Genomic DNA, 18,164 nt, shown 5'->3' on the forward strand with positions numbered 1-18,164 from the left:
CAGGGTGGGACTCAGATCAGCTCACTGGCATCAATGGAGCATGGCTGGGAGAATACAGTGTACCCAGATGGTATACCTCCCTCCGAGGACAGCTTGACGTTACCTCTAGGCAGCCTGGAACACATGAGCCAATACATGGCATAGTGGTAGCGCAATAACCATCAAATTGCCCGTATTGTTACCAGCGCAGATTACTGGGTGGCCACCCTGCTAGATCCACGCTAGAAGAACAATGTACCATCATTATTTCCGTGAGTACAAGCACTTGCTGGTAGAAAAACTACTAATGGCTTTCCAGCTGACAGCGGGAGGCTCAGTGGAACTACAAGGCAGAGGCGAAGGACGAAGTAGCCAAGGCAGCGGGGGCACCGCCAGCACCTTAGAAGGCAGGGTTAGCATGGCCAAAATGTAGCAAAATATTATGAGCACGCCACAGCATACAGCACCACATTGTAATAGGGTCCATATTTGCAGGAGCCAGTGTTTCAACAACATGGTGGTAGAGTACATATCCACACGTCTCCACATACTATCAGATGGGTCTTCCCTATTTAACTTCTGGATCTCAAAATTGGACACATGGCCTGAAGCTTGCCCTTTATGCCTTGGAGGTGCTTGCCTGCCCTGCAGCAAGCATTCTGCATATGTTGTGGCTGTGTGACAGTCACAACACATGCATAGGGAGCCCAACAAATAGGTTCTCCATGCATGTGTTGTGACTGTCACAAAGCTGTGATACACACAGCTGTGGTGCCGAACAGCTGATTATCGGAAGGTGTCCAGGTTAGCGATGCAGCTATTCGGTAAGCGCTATAGCTATCGAATAAGCTCTTATCTGAAGCTATTCAAGCAACCCAACTGAACGACTATACCAGCCGCACCCAGCCAATTTTCAGCTCTTTATGCCACTGGTTTAATTTGGATGCTTCCTCCCCAAATAAACAAAAAACTGTGTTGGTTATCTTCTCTTCTGCCTCATCCACCTCCTCTGGCTCCCGCTCCATTTAGACCTCTTCCCCCTGGATGGAGCATGTTAGTTTATTTTGGGTTCATTCTTTGTTCTTTGAAGTGAGTTCCATAAAAAAAAAAATTTAAAAAAGAAATAGTGTTGGATTACGGCCGGGGTCACACTAACCAACGCAAAATTAGGTCAGTATTTTACATGCGTAATACGGATGAATGGCCCCTAAACAGTGCTCCGTATGTCATCCGTAAGCAAGGTGTGGTCGCGTATTTTGCGCATGTCAGCATCCGTATGTAATCCGTATGGCATCCGTATGGCGAGATTTTCTCGCAGGCTTGCAAAATGGACATATAATGGAGCCCTATGACAGTTTTAATAAAGAAACCAAAGAATAGATATAGACACATAGAATGCATATATATATAATGTATTCTCTGTGTCTATATCTATTCTTTCATTTCTTTATTAAACCTGTCAGTGTGAGTTTACTGTATCGCGCACTGAATTGCCGGCTTTTCTAAAAGACACCGGGTGCGTATTTCTCGCAGGTCACATGTGTGGTCCGTGTGTAATCCGTATTTTTTGCGCACCCATAGACTTGCATTGGCGAATTACGGCCGTAGTACGCTGACAATCGCAGCATGCTGCCATTGGGACGGAGCGTAGGATACGGAGGAGAAATATACGGCTGGTGCGAGGGACCCCATAGAGAATCATTGGTCCGTGTCTAATGCGTGCTTTTAGCGCCTCTCACTCGGCCGTATTCCTCGCCAGTGTGACCCAGGCCTACTCCTTTCTTGCTTTTTCCACCCATACCGACACATCCACCTCTTGGACCTATGACTCATGGTTTTAGCTTGCTAGTTATAGTGCTTTGAAGAAACCACTATCTTGTAATCCGAACGCTGCTAACTTATTATTCAGTTGATTTCCGCAATTAATGCGGCCCGAACCGCTACACACACAGACTCCGTTGAGGTGTCGTTTCGAAGCCAGCGTCCATGAGAGGTGTGCTAAGTATTTTTCGTGTCGATGGATTTGTAGTTTTTGCGCAATTTGCGTTAGAAAATTTTTTTTCCCGTCATTGGAATGCACTGTCTCCAATGCTTTTCAATGGGAAAATGTTGCCACAGTCAAAACGTGCCCTGAGGCGATTGAAATGGCAGTTAAGCTCATTGATATGCGCAGGCAGAACCAGTTACTATGCCAATGCCTACGAACGTCACTTGACCCCCAGGACAGAGTTTCTGGCAGATAATATCAGCTCTTAAAGCGAAACCCACAGCACAAATGCAAATCTAGCTTCATCACATGACGCATGCACCTGAGAGAGAATGTGCGCCAAAGTGGATTTAGAAGCCCAGTTTGCCAAACTTGCTCTTAAACGGCCAACGCGCCTAAGTGATTCTTAAAGGGCCGACGCACCAAAATGAGTCTTAAAGGGCTGGTGCGCCAAATCGAAAGCTGAGTGACCCCGCCCACCAAATCAGACCCAGTGTGGCCCACGCCCACCAAATCGGACCCTTAAGGACCCCGCCCACCAAATCGGACCCTGAGGGGTCCCACCCACCAAATCGGACCCTGAGGGGCCCCGCCCACCAAATTGGACCCTGAGGGACCCCGCCCACCAAATTAGACCCAGAGTGGCCCCGCCCACCATATCGGACCCTGAGAGGCCCGCTCAACAAATCGGACCCTGAGGGGCCTCGCTCACAAAATCGGACCCTGAGGGGCCCCACTCATCAAATCGGACTCTGAGGGGCCCCACTTACCAAATCAGACCCTGAGGGGCCCCACTCACCAAATCGGACCCTGAGGGGCCCCACCCACCAAATTAGACCCAGAGTGGCCCCGCCCACCAAATCGGACCCTGAGGGGCCCCACTCACCAAATCGGACCCTGAGGGGCGCCGCTCACAAAACCGGACCCTGAGGGGCCTCGCTCACCAAATCAAACTCTGAGGGGCCCCGATCAACCAAATCGGACTCTGAGGGGCCCAGACCACCAAATCGGACCCTGAGGGGCCCCGGCCCCAAAATCCGACCCTGAGGGGCCCCACCCACAAAACTGGACCCTGAGGGGCCCCGGCCACAAAATCGGACCCTGAGGGGCCTCGGCCACAAAATCGGACCCTGAGGGGCCCCAACCACCAAATCGAACCCTGAGGGGCCCCGGCCACAAAATAGGACCCTGAGGGTCCCCACCCACCAAATCGGCCCCTGAGGGGCCCCGGTCACCAAATCGGACCCTGAGGGGCCCCACCCACCAAATCAGACCCTGAGGGGCCCCGGCCACAAAATCAGACCCTGAGGGGCCCTGGCCACAAAATCAGACCCTGAGGGGCTCCGGCCACAAAATCGGACCCTGAGAGCCCCGGCCACAAAATCAGACCCTGAGGGGCCCCGGCCACAAAATCGGACCCTGAGGGGCCCTGGCCACAAAATCAGACCCTGAGGGGCTCCGGCAACAAAATCGGACCCTGAGGGGCCCTGGCCACAAAATCAGACCCTGAGGGGCTCCGGCCACAAAATCAGACCCTGAGGGGCCCCGGCCACCAAATCAAACCCTGAGGGGCCCCGGCCACAAAATCGGACCCTGAGGGATCCCACCCACAAAATCGGACCCATAGGGGCCTCACCCACAAAATCGGACCCTGAGGCCAAAGTGGCCCCTGAGAGGCACCCACAGTTAAAACGGATCCTGAGTTGAAAGTCTTGCAGGGGCAGCAGGCAAGTCACTCTTAAAGGGGCAGCCCGGGCACCATTTCAAACCACTATCTGTACTTCCTTCAGGAAACACACATCTAGTTATTATTCAGTTGATTTTTCGCAATTAATGTGGCCCGAACCGCTAGCCGCACAGACTCCATTGAGGTGTTGTTTCGAAGCCAGCGTCCACAAGTGGTTTGCTAATTATTTTTCGTGTCGATCGGATTTGTAGTTTTTGCGCAATTTGCGTTTGAAAAAACATCTTCCTCAATGTATTTCAATGGGGAAATGTTGCCACAGGGAAAACATGCCCTGAGGCGATTCAAATGGCAGTTAAGCTCATTGATATGCGCAGGCACACCCAGTTACTATGCCAACGCCTACGAGCTATACATGACCCCCCCAAGGACAGATTCTGCAAGAAAATTTCAGCTCTTAAAGCGAAACCCACAGCACGAATGCAAATCTAGCTTCATCACATGATGCATGCCCCTGAGAGAGAATGTTCGCCAAAGTGGAATTAGAAGCCCAGTGAATCAAACTGGCTCTTAAAGGGCCGACGTGCCAAAGTGATTCTTAAAAGGCCGGCGCACCGAAATGAGCCAAATCGAAACCTGAGTGACCCCAGGCTCCAAATCGGAGGCTGAGCCACCCCGGCCTCCAAATCGGAGGCTGATCGACCCTGGCCTACAAATCGGAGGCTGAGCCACCCTGGCCTCCAAATCGGACCCAGAGTGGCCCCGCTCACCAAATCGGACCCTGAGGGGCCCCAACCGCCAAATCGGACCAGAGTGGCCCCGCCCACCAAATCGGACCCAGAGTGGCCCCGCCCACCAAATCGGACCCAGAGTGACCCTGCCCACCAAAACAGATCCTGAGGGGCCCCGGCCACCAAATCGAACTCTGAGTGGCCCCGCCCACCAAATCGGACCCAGAGTGGCCCCACCCACCAAATCGGACCTTGAGGGGCCCCGCCCACCAAATCAGACCTAAAGTGGCCCCGCCCACCAAATCGGACCCTGAGGGGCCACACCCACAAAATCGGACCCAGAGTGGCCCTGCCCACCAAATCGGACCCTGAAGGGCCCCGCCCACCAAATCGGACCCCGAAGGCCCCCGCCCACCAAATCGGACCAAGAGTGGCCCCACACCCATCGGACCCAGAGTGGCCCCGCCCACCAAATCGGACCCAGAGTGGCCCCGCCCACCAAATCAAACCAAGAGTGGCCCCGCCCACCAAATCGGACCCTGAGGATCCCCAATTAAAATCAGACCCTGAAGGGCCCGGCCACAAAATCGGACCCTGAGGGGCCCCACCCAAAAATCGGACCCTGAGGGGCCCCGGCCACAAAATCAGAACCTGAGGGGCCCCACCCACAAAATTGGACCCTGAGGCGCCCCACCCACAAAATCGGACCCTGAGGGGCCCCGCCCACCAAATCGGACCAAGAAAGGCCCCGCCCACCAAATCGGACCAAGAAAGGCCCCACCCACCAAATCGGACCAAGAGTGGCCCCACCCACCCAACCGGACCCAGAGGGGCTCCGCCCACAAAGTCAACCCTAAGGGGCCCCACCCACAAGATCGCACCCTGAGGGGCCCCGGCCACAAAATCGGACCCTGAGGGGCCCCACCCAAAAATCGGACCCTGAGGGGCCCCGGCCACAAAATCGGAACCTTAGGGGCCCCACCCACAAAATTGGACCCTGAGGCGCCACACCCACAAAATCAGACCCTGAGGGGCCCCAACCACAAAATCAGACCCTGAGGGGCCCCACCCACAAAATCAGACCCTGAGGGGCCCCACCCACAAAATCGGACCCTGAGAGGCCCCGACCACAAAATCGGACCCTGAGGGGCCACACCCACAAAATCGGACCCTGAGGGCCACATCCACAAAATCGGACCCTGAGGGATCCCGGCCACCAATTCAAGCCCTGAGGAGCCCAGGCCACCGAATCGGACCCTGAGGGGTCCTGCCCACCAAATCGGACCCTGAGGGGCCCCGCCCACCAAATCAAACCCTGAGGGGCCCCATCCACCAAATCGGACACTGAGGGGCCCCGCTCACCAATTCGGACCCTGAGGGGCCCCGCTCACCAAATCGGACCCTGAGGGGCTCCGCCCACCAAATCGGACCCTGAGGGGCCCTGCCAACCAAATTAGACCCAGAGTGGCCCCACCCACCAAATTGGACCCTGAGGGGCCCCACAGGCCAAAGTGGCGCCTGAGAGGCACCCACAGTTAAAACGGATCCTGAGTTGAAAGTCTTGCAGGGGCAGCAGGCAAGTCTCTCTTAAAGGGGCAGCCCGGGCACCATTTCAAAGCACTATCTGTACTTCCTTCAGGAAATACACATCTAGTATTGTACGTTGATATTTATATCCAATCATTTTTACCTATTGTTTACCTTTTATTGATTTATCTTTCATGTTGTTCAAATACGCAGCATTTGGTCCACTTTCTTCGATGCAATTGGTGCAACTGGATATTCATGATTTACCTTATACATATTGAATTAGCGCAACCGTCCATTACTGTTTTTTTCAGTATTTAAATTTATTCAATAGGATAGACTAATTTTTTTCCATTTTCTTATAGGATTCTCAGGAGCTTTTCCTTAATTATTGGTGTAATATCTTTGTAGCATGTTAGTAACATAACAGTATTAGTTTATCAGATAGTCTGGTGGCAGAAAGCCTCTGAGGTGGTTGAATTATCCACCATCTTTACTTTGATGTTACTCACCAGCAGAAAATGGTATGAAGGCCTCGTTTTTGACAAAGTTTCCATCGGAGTCCAGAAAATGTTGCAGGTAAAACTCATCAGGTTTCTTGAAGTACTTGTCGTCTCTTAGGATAGATGTCATTGACGGCATTACGTGAGTTCCCTGCAAAAAATTACGATTCCCTTCTTGAAATTCAAATAAAAAAAGGAAATTTTTCAGATAGGTTAATCGTCAAAAATATCTGAGTCCATTTAGGCCTACAGTTAGGTTTCCTGTAAATCCTATTAGGTTCATCAGTGTCCGATGGCGGCAGCCACGGGTAATGACAGGTCATGGGTGGCACAGCTCATGAAGCTCATGGGCTACAGGTGAAAAACTTCTCTCACTGTCTATACTCACAGGAACACTGCCCCAGTACCCCATTCTTAAGTTATTCACGAAACGTGCATTGAGTTACTGAGCAGCGTGTTTCCAACCATCATGGTACATGGTCTGTATCATCAATGATTCTGGTGTATGCACATTAAATCTAATAGGCATTTCAATTGTATAGGTGGACTATGTCTAAGGTTAGGCAATGGACACTTTTGCATTTAGTGTCATTCCGAGCTTTCTCTAAATATATGTCTTATTGACAATATTGTGATTATAAATGTGCAATCATGCCTGTTAACATAAGATACATAATGTGCTATGTTTACTGTTAATTACATCATGAACCACACTGCCCTAAATAGGTTTTAAAGGTTTTTAGGGGTTTGATTTTGTATTTAGTCTCTTGTCTGTGACATGTTTAAAAAAATCAATGTTATAAATGAATACCATATATGCATGATTATTACTTGAATTATTCCTAAGTAGCGGTAATAGTCTGAAATGGATAGTATAACGGGTACCCCCACATATATATATACAGTATATATATATATAAAAAACAAATTCTGAAGAATGGGTCTATATATCCTTTTTTCTGTATTAAATACAGTGTTACATGATCTGTGAACATTTCTGTGATCTCTAAAACTGACAAAAAGCTTTTAAAAATGTTGAATCGTTCCATTTCTCAGGCATACAATATTACATGGTCTGCATTCATTTCTTTAACCAGTAAAGCTGAAAAAAAAATCATTGAAACAATTTCCTGGAGTGAATGATTGTCATCCATACGCTTTTGAGTTCTTTCTGCTATATTACGTTGGAGTAAACTCCCAAAAACCGCTTTGATTGCTGCAGGTGACAATTTTTTTTCTTTTACAAAAATAGTTTTTGCTTCACGACACCTAGCAACTACAAAATGAGTAAGTGATGCGTTAAGGGACAGGGAACTGGTGTGGTGGTGATGGTGCACGCAGATATCGTGTTCGTGGGGCAGGTGCCACTACACCTGTTGCTGGAGCAGAAACACACCCATTAACGACATATTGGTCACACTTTGAAGGGAAACATGGTGCAGCACTTCTGAAGCCAGAGCAGTGCGAACAGGTGGTCGGTTGGATAGCAGATAATGCTTCAATCAGGCTTAGCAACACCACCCAATCTTCCACACAGTCCAATCGAACCAACCTAAAGTCTAGATCACTTAAAGTGAACCTGGATTTTTAATCAGGATTTTGCTAAGTAAGCTACAGACACTGTCAGGTTGGCACTGTTATACTGATTACAATGATACCTGGGTTGAAGAAATCCAACTTGTGGTTGTTATTTAATATTTGTTTGCAGTTAATGAGATTCTCATGCTTTGGGGCGAGCCTGTCGGTCTTTATTTGCTGCGCTCTGGCCTCATCTTGATTATTGTGGCTTAACTGACAGATCACTGATCCTTCAGTGACTTGCCTCCTGTTTTAAATATTGCAGTTTATAATGTGGGCTTACAAAAAAAAAAAATGTACCGCCATTTTGCTGGAGTCAAATTTTTTATTCCACCAGCAAAATGGCACTGACAACGGCGTCAGCACAGTAGCATCACTTACCATTGCTTATCAAAGAAGCAACTATCAGCAAGTGATGCTCTCAATTTGCGCAAGCAGCACCCAACATGTGGGATGCTACTGCGCATGCGCCGCCACCAGCGCCATTTGCTGGAAATAGAAACATTTTTTCAAAGCCCACACTATAAACTACAATATTTAAAGGGACCAACAAAAACCCAATAAATAATACAGTAGGCAAAAACTCAATAATCTAAATAAATGCACAACACCAAACTAGTATTAATTGCCAATAATTACAAATTTTATTAAATACAATAACATAGCATAACAAGAAAATTCACAGATAAAACAGGAATACTGCAATCCTAAAGAGGAGCCATATTGCACATTTACCCAAAGCTGGCATTAACAATTACATAATATTGCAGTGGCCTAAATGCCTACAAAAAATTGCCAAACTCATATGTCCATAGTAACACCCATATAAACTACTATCATATAAACTGAGTAAACGTACTAGAATTATGGAAAATTGCATTATAAACAAGGGCATAACCCAATAGATATATAAGTACTCTATGACAGGGCAATATCATCTAGCTCTGAATGAGCGCCTCAAAAAGGTGCACTGAAAAGTTTAAACAACGGAAAATATCCAAATCGGACACTTACATGGAGGGAGTATGTAGCGCTGGCGTCCCCGTCGCCCCAACTCGCGTTTTGCTTCTTCGTCAGAAGACAGGGACGCCAGTGCTACATACTCCCTCCATGTAAGTGTCCGATTTGGATATTTTCCATTGTTTAAACTTTTCAGTGCACCTTTTTGAGGCGCTCATTCAGAGCTAGAAGATATTGCCCTATCATAGAGTACTTATATATATCTTTTTCTCACGCCTGCGCTGTAATATTCTTTCAGTGGTGCAGCAAGACCTGTGGAGACGTCAGAATATTACAGCGCAGGCGCGAGGAAAAGAAATGAATGCTGAGGAGGCGGCGCCAAATTCAAAAGCAGGACATGACTGACGTATGTGAGGAGTCTGTGTCCAGGGGGGAAAGACCTGCCCCCCTGTCAAATATCAGGTATGTCTGACCAATTTTAAAAACGCTTATTTCGGCGGTGGAAGGGACGCTAAATAAAAGAACCACCTTGACAGAGTGCAGCATTAGTGCTGCACAAGGTGGCTCTTTTACTTAAAACCGCCTGGGGGGGGTGACAGGTTGCCTTTAAAATAGAAGGCAGGTCACTGAAGGAACACTGACCTGTCAGTTAAACCACAATAATGAAATTGACGCCAAAGACCACTAAATAAAGCTTCACATGCAAGCCAGCCCCAAAGCATGAGAATCTCATTAACTGAAAACAAAGATTAAACTATAGCCACAAGATGAATTTCTTTAACCCGGGTATCATTTTAATCAGTGTCATGGCACCAACATGTAATTTACTTAGCAAACTCCTGATAACAGGTTCGCTTTAAACCTCATCCTGATCCTCCTACCTCCCAGTCCCAGTAAACTAGAGAACCTACAATAGGACACTCCGAGGAGCTCTTTTCTTGATTGTGGCCTCTCAACATGCTTGCTTCAAAAGGGACAGGAGAATGTACTGTTTAGTGATGCACAAACCTTAAAGCAGCCACGGTCAAAAGAACATGACGGTGGGGAATGGTAAATTTTGGACAAGAAGGAAGATGAGACACAATTGTTGCTAAGTATTGTTGCTAAGTCACAAAGTCACGAGGGCCAGGGTGCGGTGGTGGAAGACGAGATGGTGGATGACAAAGTCACCGACCCAACCTGGTAAGCTTTCATGCCGAGCGAAGCCAACAGCGCTGAGGTGGAGAAATTAGCAGCATCAAAACAGGCTGGAAGAGGCAGTGGGGTGACCAGAGGGAGAAGGCGGGAAACTGTTCTGCAGAGTATTGACTTTTAAGCATTTTTCTATCAAAGATCTAGGTGTTCCCCAATCAGGGACTTTTTTAAGAAAGTTCTGAGACTAAGAAAATGGCCACTTGCAAACTGTGCCATGCCAAGATCAGCAGCTGTATGACCACTAAGAACCGAACCACCACCAGCATGATCACGCACATGTTATCTAAGCACCCGACTCGGTAGGCCAAACACTTGCTTCCACGATTGGTGCCATCGGATGACATTACTGCCTCTACCCCTGTTCTAGGTGCTTCCCAATCATCTGCAAAAATATTGGCACAAATGCCTCCTGCCCTGCACCTCTCCTTGCACATTCTGACTTACCATCATCATGCACTTCCAAATCATTGTCCCAATACTACCCCAAGCCTTGGAATGAAAAAAAGTTCCCATCCACACATCTACATGCCCAAATGCTTAACAGGCACATTTCCAGGCTGCTTGTTATGTAAAAGTTGCCTTTTAGACAGGTAGACACAGAGGGTTTCCGCTGACTCATGGTAGCAGCCATCCCTCAGTACTCGGTCCCAAACCACCAATTTTTCTTCCATTGTGGTGTCCCTACCTTGTACTAGAACACGTCTAGGAACATTACTAGTGACCTTACAAACACACATACCGGCGTTGTTCACGTAATCACCAACATGTTGACAAGCGCTTGTGGGCAGGGACTCTATATTTCCTTGACAGCACACTGGATTAACACTGTGGAGGCTGGTGTCAAGTCACACCCTGGCACAGTGCATGTGCTACTGATGCCGAGGATTGCTGGCCCTACTTCTGTCAGGATTTACTCCTTCTACACCAGTTCCTGAACCCACTCCTGCTCCTCCTCATCCTCCATCTCCAATGTGCCATCTCAAGGCACATCACTCACATCAACCAGAAGCTGAAAGCTCTGCAGCACTGTAGTTGGTTGCTAACACAACAAAGGCTACTAATAGGAATAATTATTTTATTTCTATAGCGCCAACATATTCTGCAGCACTTTAGAGGGGACTTGTACAGTCAATAAAAGACATTAAAGAATAACAATAATCACAGAAAACAACAGATACCAAGAGGAGTGAGGGTCCTGCTTGCAAGCTTAAAATCTATGAGGAAATGGGGGGGCACAAAAGGTGGATGGTAACAAATGCTTTCATTGTTCTGACCAGCCATAATGTAGAGTTGAGCTCAAAAGTTTACGTATCCCAGCAGAATTTTTGCTATCTAGGCCTTTTTTTCAGAGAATATGAATGATAACACCAAAACTTTTTCTCCACTCATGGTTGGTGTTTGGGAGAAGCCATTTATTGTCAAACTACTGTGGTTTCTCTATTTAAATCATATTGACAACCCAAAACATCCTAATGACCCTGATCAAAAGTTGACATACCCCATTACTTAATTCCGTGTATTGCCCTTTCTAACATCAATGACAGCTTGAAGTCTTTTGTGGTAGTTGTGGATAAGGTTCTTTGTTTTCACAGATGTAAAGCTGACCACTCTTTTTGGCAAAAAGTCTCTAGTTCCTGTAAATTCCTGAGCTGTCTAGCATGAACTGCACGCTTGAGATCTCCCCAGAGTGGCTCAATGATATTGAGGTCAGGAGATTGAGATGGCCACTCCAGAGCCTTCACTTTGTTCTGCTGTAGCCACTGACAGGTCGACTTGGCCTTGTGTTTTGGATCGTTGTCATGTTGGAACATCCAAGTACATCCCATGCACAGCTTCTGGGCTATTGATTGCAAATTTGCCTCCAGTATTTGCTGATGACATGTTGCATTTATCTTTCCTTCAAATTTGACCAAGTTTCCTGTGTCTTTGTTGCTCACACATCCCCAAAACATCTGCGATCCACCTCCATGCTTTTCAGTAGGAATGGTGTTCCTTTCATCATAGGCCTTGTTGACTTCTCTCCAAATACAACGCTTATGGTTGCGGACAAAAAGTTCAATTTTGTTCTCCTCACTCCAAATTACCTTTTTCCAGAGGTTTTGAGGCTTGTCTCTGTGCTGTTTTGCATATTGTAGGCAAGATAGTTTGTTGCATTTGAGCAGTAATGGCTTTCTTCTAGCGACTTGACCATGCAGCCCATTTTTCTTCAAGTGCCTCCTTATTGTGCATCTTGAAACAGCCACAGTTTTCAGAGAGTCCAGCATTTCATCTGATGTTATTTCTGGGTTTTTCTTTGCATCCCGAACAATTTTCCTGGCAGTTGTGAGCAAAATTTTTGTTGGTCTATCTGACCTTGGTTTTGTTTTTACAGAGCCCCTGATTTTCGATTTGTTAATCACAGTTTGAATGCTGCTGACTGGCATTATCAATTACTTGGATAGCTATTTGTATCTCTTTCCTGTTTTATACAGTTCGACTACCTTTTCCCATAGATCCTTTGACAATTCTTTTGTTTTCCCCATGATTCACAATCCAGAAACATCAGTGGCTGATTACAAGCAAACAGGTCACATTTGCGTCAACTTCTGCACATGTTATCAAGCCAAAATCACCAGGGTATGTAAACTTTTGATCAGGATTATTTGGATGTTTTGGGTTGTCATTATGATTTAAAAAGAGAAAACACAGTAGTTTGACAATAAATGGCTTCACCCAACCACTAACCGTGAGTGGAAACAAAGTTTTGGTGTTATCATTCATATTCTCTGAAAAAAAAGGCCAAGAAAGCAAAAATTCTGCTGGGGTATTTAAACTTTTGAGCACAACTGTAATAAATCGGGTGTTCATGTAATGCTGTATGAACCGGTTACCAGCCAGAATGTGTTAAAGTACAGACACAGAAGGCTATTAAATGCATAAAGTTTGTGAGAACATGATACGAGGGTCCTGGTTATGAAGAAGATTTTGAATGGGCAACACAGGGCTAGTTAGATAAATATGTTGAGGCGGTAGGCCAGTATGAAGCAATACATTTCTAGGGTACCCTTAAAACTGTGGGTTTTGGCGATTAATCAAATTATCCCACGTAGTGCATTCAAAAGAATTGGCGCAACACATAGAGAAGTCTTGGAGATGGGAGTAGTAGGTTCTGATTATTGAGGATGTTAACCTTAAGTCATTAGCAGAATGAAGGGCATGGGTAGGGTGGTAGACTGAGATGAGGGAGGAGATGTAGGGTGGTGCTAAACCATGGAGTGCTTTGTGGATGAGAGTGATAAGCTTATGTTGAACTCTGGAGTGGAAGTGTAACCTCTACAATGCCTACAAAACATTCATCCTGTCTCTTACATGGATGGGCTGAGGATGGGAATGAGGAGGAAGAGAGAGGGAGGAGGAGATGGAGAGTCATCACCATTGTAGAGACAGGCAAGCATTGGCTGTAATGACCATGGCACATATGGCAGACTTTAGGCATTACTGCCTTTCCTGTGACCCTCGTGTTACATCCATCTTGGACAAAAAAGAATACTGGTTGTTCACCCTGCTAGACCCACGCTGAAAGGATAACTTTGCATCTATTCTTCCTGAGGTGGAGAGTTCTTCTAAAAGAGGAGGATCGGAGGAGAAAGAGAAGATGATCAGAGGAGGATTGGAGGAGGAAGAAAGCAGGATCGGAGGAGGTACTATACCATAAGGCTATTGTGAAAATTATGTTGAAAAAATTCCCATCAGGCAACTTTAGGGAGCAAGCTTGATTGTCCAACCAATGTGGCGAGGCCAGAGTGACACACAGCAGAGGCAGGGGTACACTGTCAAACACATGGACCAATTTCATGACACCAGCCTAGAGACTGATGACTGGTATTTTTTACAAGAAGGGAAAAGTTTTTAAAGATGATCAAGCAATACATGGCCAATCGATCCAGTGTACTCCCTACTTCCTCTGTGACTTTCAAGTAATGGGTTTCAAAGCTGGACACCTGGCATATGCTGTTCCTTTATGCCTTGCAGTTCTTGTGCTGCACTGGAGTTAATGTCTTGTCTGAGTGGGTATGTAGTGCCACTGGGGTGGGGTCATAACGGTCAGGTACTTTCACCTGACACCTGTGAATGCAGACAGACTCACTAATTAAAAATGAACAAAGCCTGGATTAGTCCACACTTTTCCACACCACCAGATGACTGCAACACATAAAGTGTTTTTAATATTCAATATTTTAATGAGGACCGCCATTTGTTGCCTTTCAGTGGTCTATAGATGACCCTTCTCATAATTTCCATCTGGCTTTGCTCTTTCTTCAGAGATTGTATTATTCTTCTATTAAAGAATAATTAAGTTAATGTCACGGGGATACTACGACAGAGAGGGGCCATAAGATTGTGGCATCTGATTACATGGTACTCCTGCACTTGTTAGAACTGCTTCACCATTCCATTAGACAGTGCAGGTTTACTTGTTGCCATGGCAAGGGTTAGTCATTTCAGTTGATCTCCTGGCGCTCTCCATCCTGAATTGTCTCAGCTGTTCTGCATTGGTCTCTACCCTCTGGTATATATGGCTCACCACTGGCACTTGGGAATTGCCAGTTATAGTTCTGCTTCCTGGTCTGGTGGTGAAGGAAAAAGTTCAGTTTTGAATTTGGCAGTAGGATAATTTTTCTGGAGATTGCTGAGTTGAGTTGTTTTTTTTCCTTATCCCCTTTCTATACCTCCTCTGTTTCTCTGTTTCCCACTGTTGTTTCCTGAGTGTATTTGTATGATTGTAGTTTTCATTTTTCCCTGTCTGTTATCCGTGTGTCTGGTTAATGTTTTCCTATACATTTCATCCCTTCACCTCCCTGTATGAGCGAGTGATCAGACAAAGAGAAGTTAGGAGCATAGACAAGTGTGAGATCCAGGCCTCTCCACCTTCAGAAGTAATCTGAGGGACAAGAATAGACTATGGCGCCCCTAGTTCAAGGGATCAGGGAGGTGGCCACAATCTTTTGCCACTATGTGACAGGTAAAAACTTTGGAATGGCAAAGTCAAAGTCCTGTCCTTAATTCTATAAAAATGTTGTGGAGTAACATGAAGAAAGCAGTTCTAGAGAGAAAACCCTCCAACATAACAATGTTGAAGCTGTTTTGTGCTGAGTATTGGGCTAAAATTCCTCCAAGCTGATGTGCAGAACTACAGTTATGCTCAAAAGTCTACATACCCCAGCAAAATTTTTGCTTTCTTGGCCTTTTTTCATAGAATATGAATGATAACACCAAAACGTTTTATCCACTCATGGTTAGTGGTTGGGTGAAGCCATTTATTGGCAAACGACTGTGTTTTCACTTTTTAAATCATAATAACAACCCAAAACATCCAAATGACTATGCTGTTCCGTTTGGCTGGTTTATGTATTGTATTTACTTGCTATGTATGTTTTACATTTTGCTCTGCTGCACCTACTGGCATTGTGTGTATGGCAGTCTGCAATTAATTAATTCTTATGGGCATGCCTTCCACTTCCTTGAGAAACAGTGTAAGTGTCAGAAAAACTAACCAGCCACTATCTGCAGCACCTGCCGATAAACAGTTTACTATTCCGTTGGGGGATAAGTCTTTCAATCGTGAGTGTCCCATTCACAAAAAAACACACTCATTGAACAAATGTAGAGGCTTCAGGTCCTTAACCATGCAGGAGCGCAAGAAAATCCTCATTGAACTTGGGGTGTGTATCAAGTGCTGCGCCTCATTAGAACACATGGCCAAGGACTGCAAATCTGCCATTAAGTGTGAAGAGTGTCATAGCAACAAACACACATCAGCTTTGCATCCAACCTCAGCCACCAGCGATCCAGCAGTCACAGTTTCCTCTAGTCCAGTGACAAGCCAAGGCGGTGAACCACAGAACAACGCCAAGTCCACCATGGCTGTCTCCTGCTTATGCTCAGAGATATGCGGGGAGAACCAAAGTGATAAATGCTGTGCCAGGATATGCCTAATCAGAGTTTATCCAGAAGGGCATCCAGAGAAGACGGTAAAAATGTATGCCATCATTGACAATCATAACAATCGTTCCTTAGCTGGACCTAAGTTCTTTGAAGCCTTTGGAATCAAGGGACCAGCAATGCCCTATACTCTGAACTCTTGCTTGTGCGGCATAGAGATAAGCGGCAGAAGGGCACAAGGTTTCATTGCTTCTCCTATCAGCGGAGGCATAGAATTACCCCTATCTACGCAAATCGAATGTGATCAAATACCCAGCCAAAGGGATGAGATCCATACCCTGGAAGCTGCATTCCATCAACCACACTTAAAGCATCTAGCCAGCGTTATCCCACCTATGGACAAAGATGTTGACATCCTACTTCTGCTCGGCAGAGACAATTTAAGAATACATAAGGTCCGCCAACAATGTATTGGTCCTGACTGCGCCCCCTATGCACAGAAACTCAACTTGGGGTGGCTAGTCAAAGGAAATATATGCTTGGACCGAACGGGAGTCGATTCCTTAAAAACCTACGTACGCCGGGACGGACGCATTACTTTCTGCAATCTATGCCCTCTTCACCTCTTCACTATGAGGTGAAAGAGAAGCCTCCAGATCCCGTACAGCTGCCTGATGTCATTCCTTCTCCCTATGCAGATGCCTTGGGAAGATCAGTGTTTCATACAACTAAGAATGACAAGGTAGCCCTGTCAATGGAAGACAAGGAATTTGTCAGGATAATGGACAATGAGTTCCTTAAGGATGAGACTGATCACTGGGTTTTTCCTCTACCCTTCCAAGCTACCAGGGTGAGGCTCCTGAATAATTGTGAACAAGCCTTGTCCAGATTCAATTCTCTCCAGTGCACACTAAGCAACAAACCGGAGATGAAAGAGCACATTGTCACCTTTATGGGCAAAATATTCCATAATAACCATGCGGAGCCAGCGCCTCCCTTAAAAGAGAATGAGGAGTGCTGGTACCTACCCTCATTCAGAGTATATCACCAACGGAAACCTAAGCAAATTAGAGTGGTCTTTGATTCAAGCGCCAAACATTAACTCGTATCTCTCAACGATGTCCTCCTCACGGGTCCTAATCTGACAAACAACCTAGTAGGAGTGTTGATGAGGTTCAGAAAAGAGCCCATTGCCATCACCGCCGACATTGAACAGATGTTCCACTGCTTCATAGTCAGAGAAGACCACAGGAATTTTCTCAGGTTCCTATGGCACAAGGACAACGACCCCAGGAAAGAGATGGTAGAGTATCGCACGAGGGTGCACGTATTCAGGAGCAGCCCTTCACCCACCGTGGCAACCTATCACCTGCGGAGAAACGCACTAGATGGAGGGTCCGAATATGGAACAGACACCAGAGACTTTGTAGAGAAAGACTTCTGTGTACTGTAGATGATGGACTAAAATCTCTACCCACAGAAGAAGCGGCGATCGACCCAGGGTCCGAAGTTTCTGCTGGAACAGAAGGGAAGTGAACGCGTCCAGGAAGTTTTCAGCATCCAGGATCCAGATGACGATCCAGAAGTCCACTCTGAGGTCAGTGCTCTGGACATGAACACTAAACCAACATCCAGCCTTGGTTGCCAGTGCTTCTAACGCTTCTCCAATTGGATGAACCTCATCAAGACTATCGCAAGGTTAGTCCACATTGCGAAATCTTATTACAACTCGCATAGAGACAAAGACTGTCATGGTTGGCACATCTGCCATAAACCACTCTCGGCCGAGGACATTTATCACTGTGAGTCTCTTATAATACGTTATGTCCAGCAGAGTGTATTCAATAGTGAATGGGAATGCTTAAATCACAAACAAGAGATCCCTCTAAAAAGCCTCATAGCTAATTTGAATCAAGTGATGGACAGTTTTGGTTTGCTGAGAGTCTGTGGTCGATTAAATCGAGCCAAGTTAGGGGTTTCAAAGAAACATCCTTGCATCATTCCCAGTAAACATCACAACATCGATCTACTGATCCGGCACTTTCATGAAAAGACTGAACACCAAGGCAGGCAGATCACAGAAGGCAACTGGACTTTGG

The 18,164-nt window shown here is 46.4% G+C and overlaps 1 protein-coding gene across 3 annotated transcripts in view; it reads right to left on the reverse strand.

Annotated features, from left to right (window-relative positions):
* Positions 1-18,164, reverse strand: part of LOC141098594 (cytochrome P450 2C5-like) — a 227,412-nt gene that overhangs the window by 18,033 nt on the left and 191,215 nt on the right. For all 3 annotated transcript variants that reach the window (XM_073586512.1, XM_073586513.1, XM_073586514.1), the window contains one exon: positions 6,421-6,562. In XM_073586512.1, coding sequence (XP_073442613.1) covers positions 6,421-6,562 — 142 coding nt within the window. The remainder of the gene's footprint in view (positions 1-6,420; positions 6,563-18,164) is intronic.

The sequence above is a fragment of the Dendrobates tinctorius genome, unplaced genomic scaffold (genome assembly GCF_039654945.1).
Source record: "Dendrobates tinctorius isolate UK_male_01 unplaced genomic scaffold, ASM3965494v1 ptg000093l, whole genome shotgun sequence".
Classification (NCBI taxonomy): Eukaryota; Metazoa; Chordata; class Amphibia; order Anura; family Dendrobatidae; genus Dendrobates; species Dendrobates tinctorius.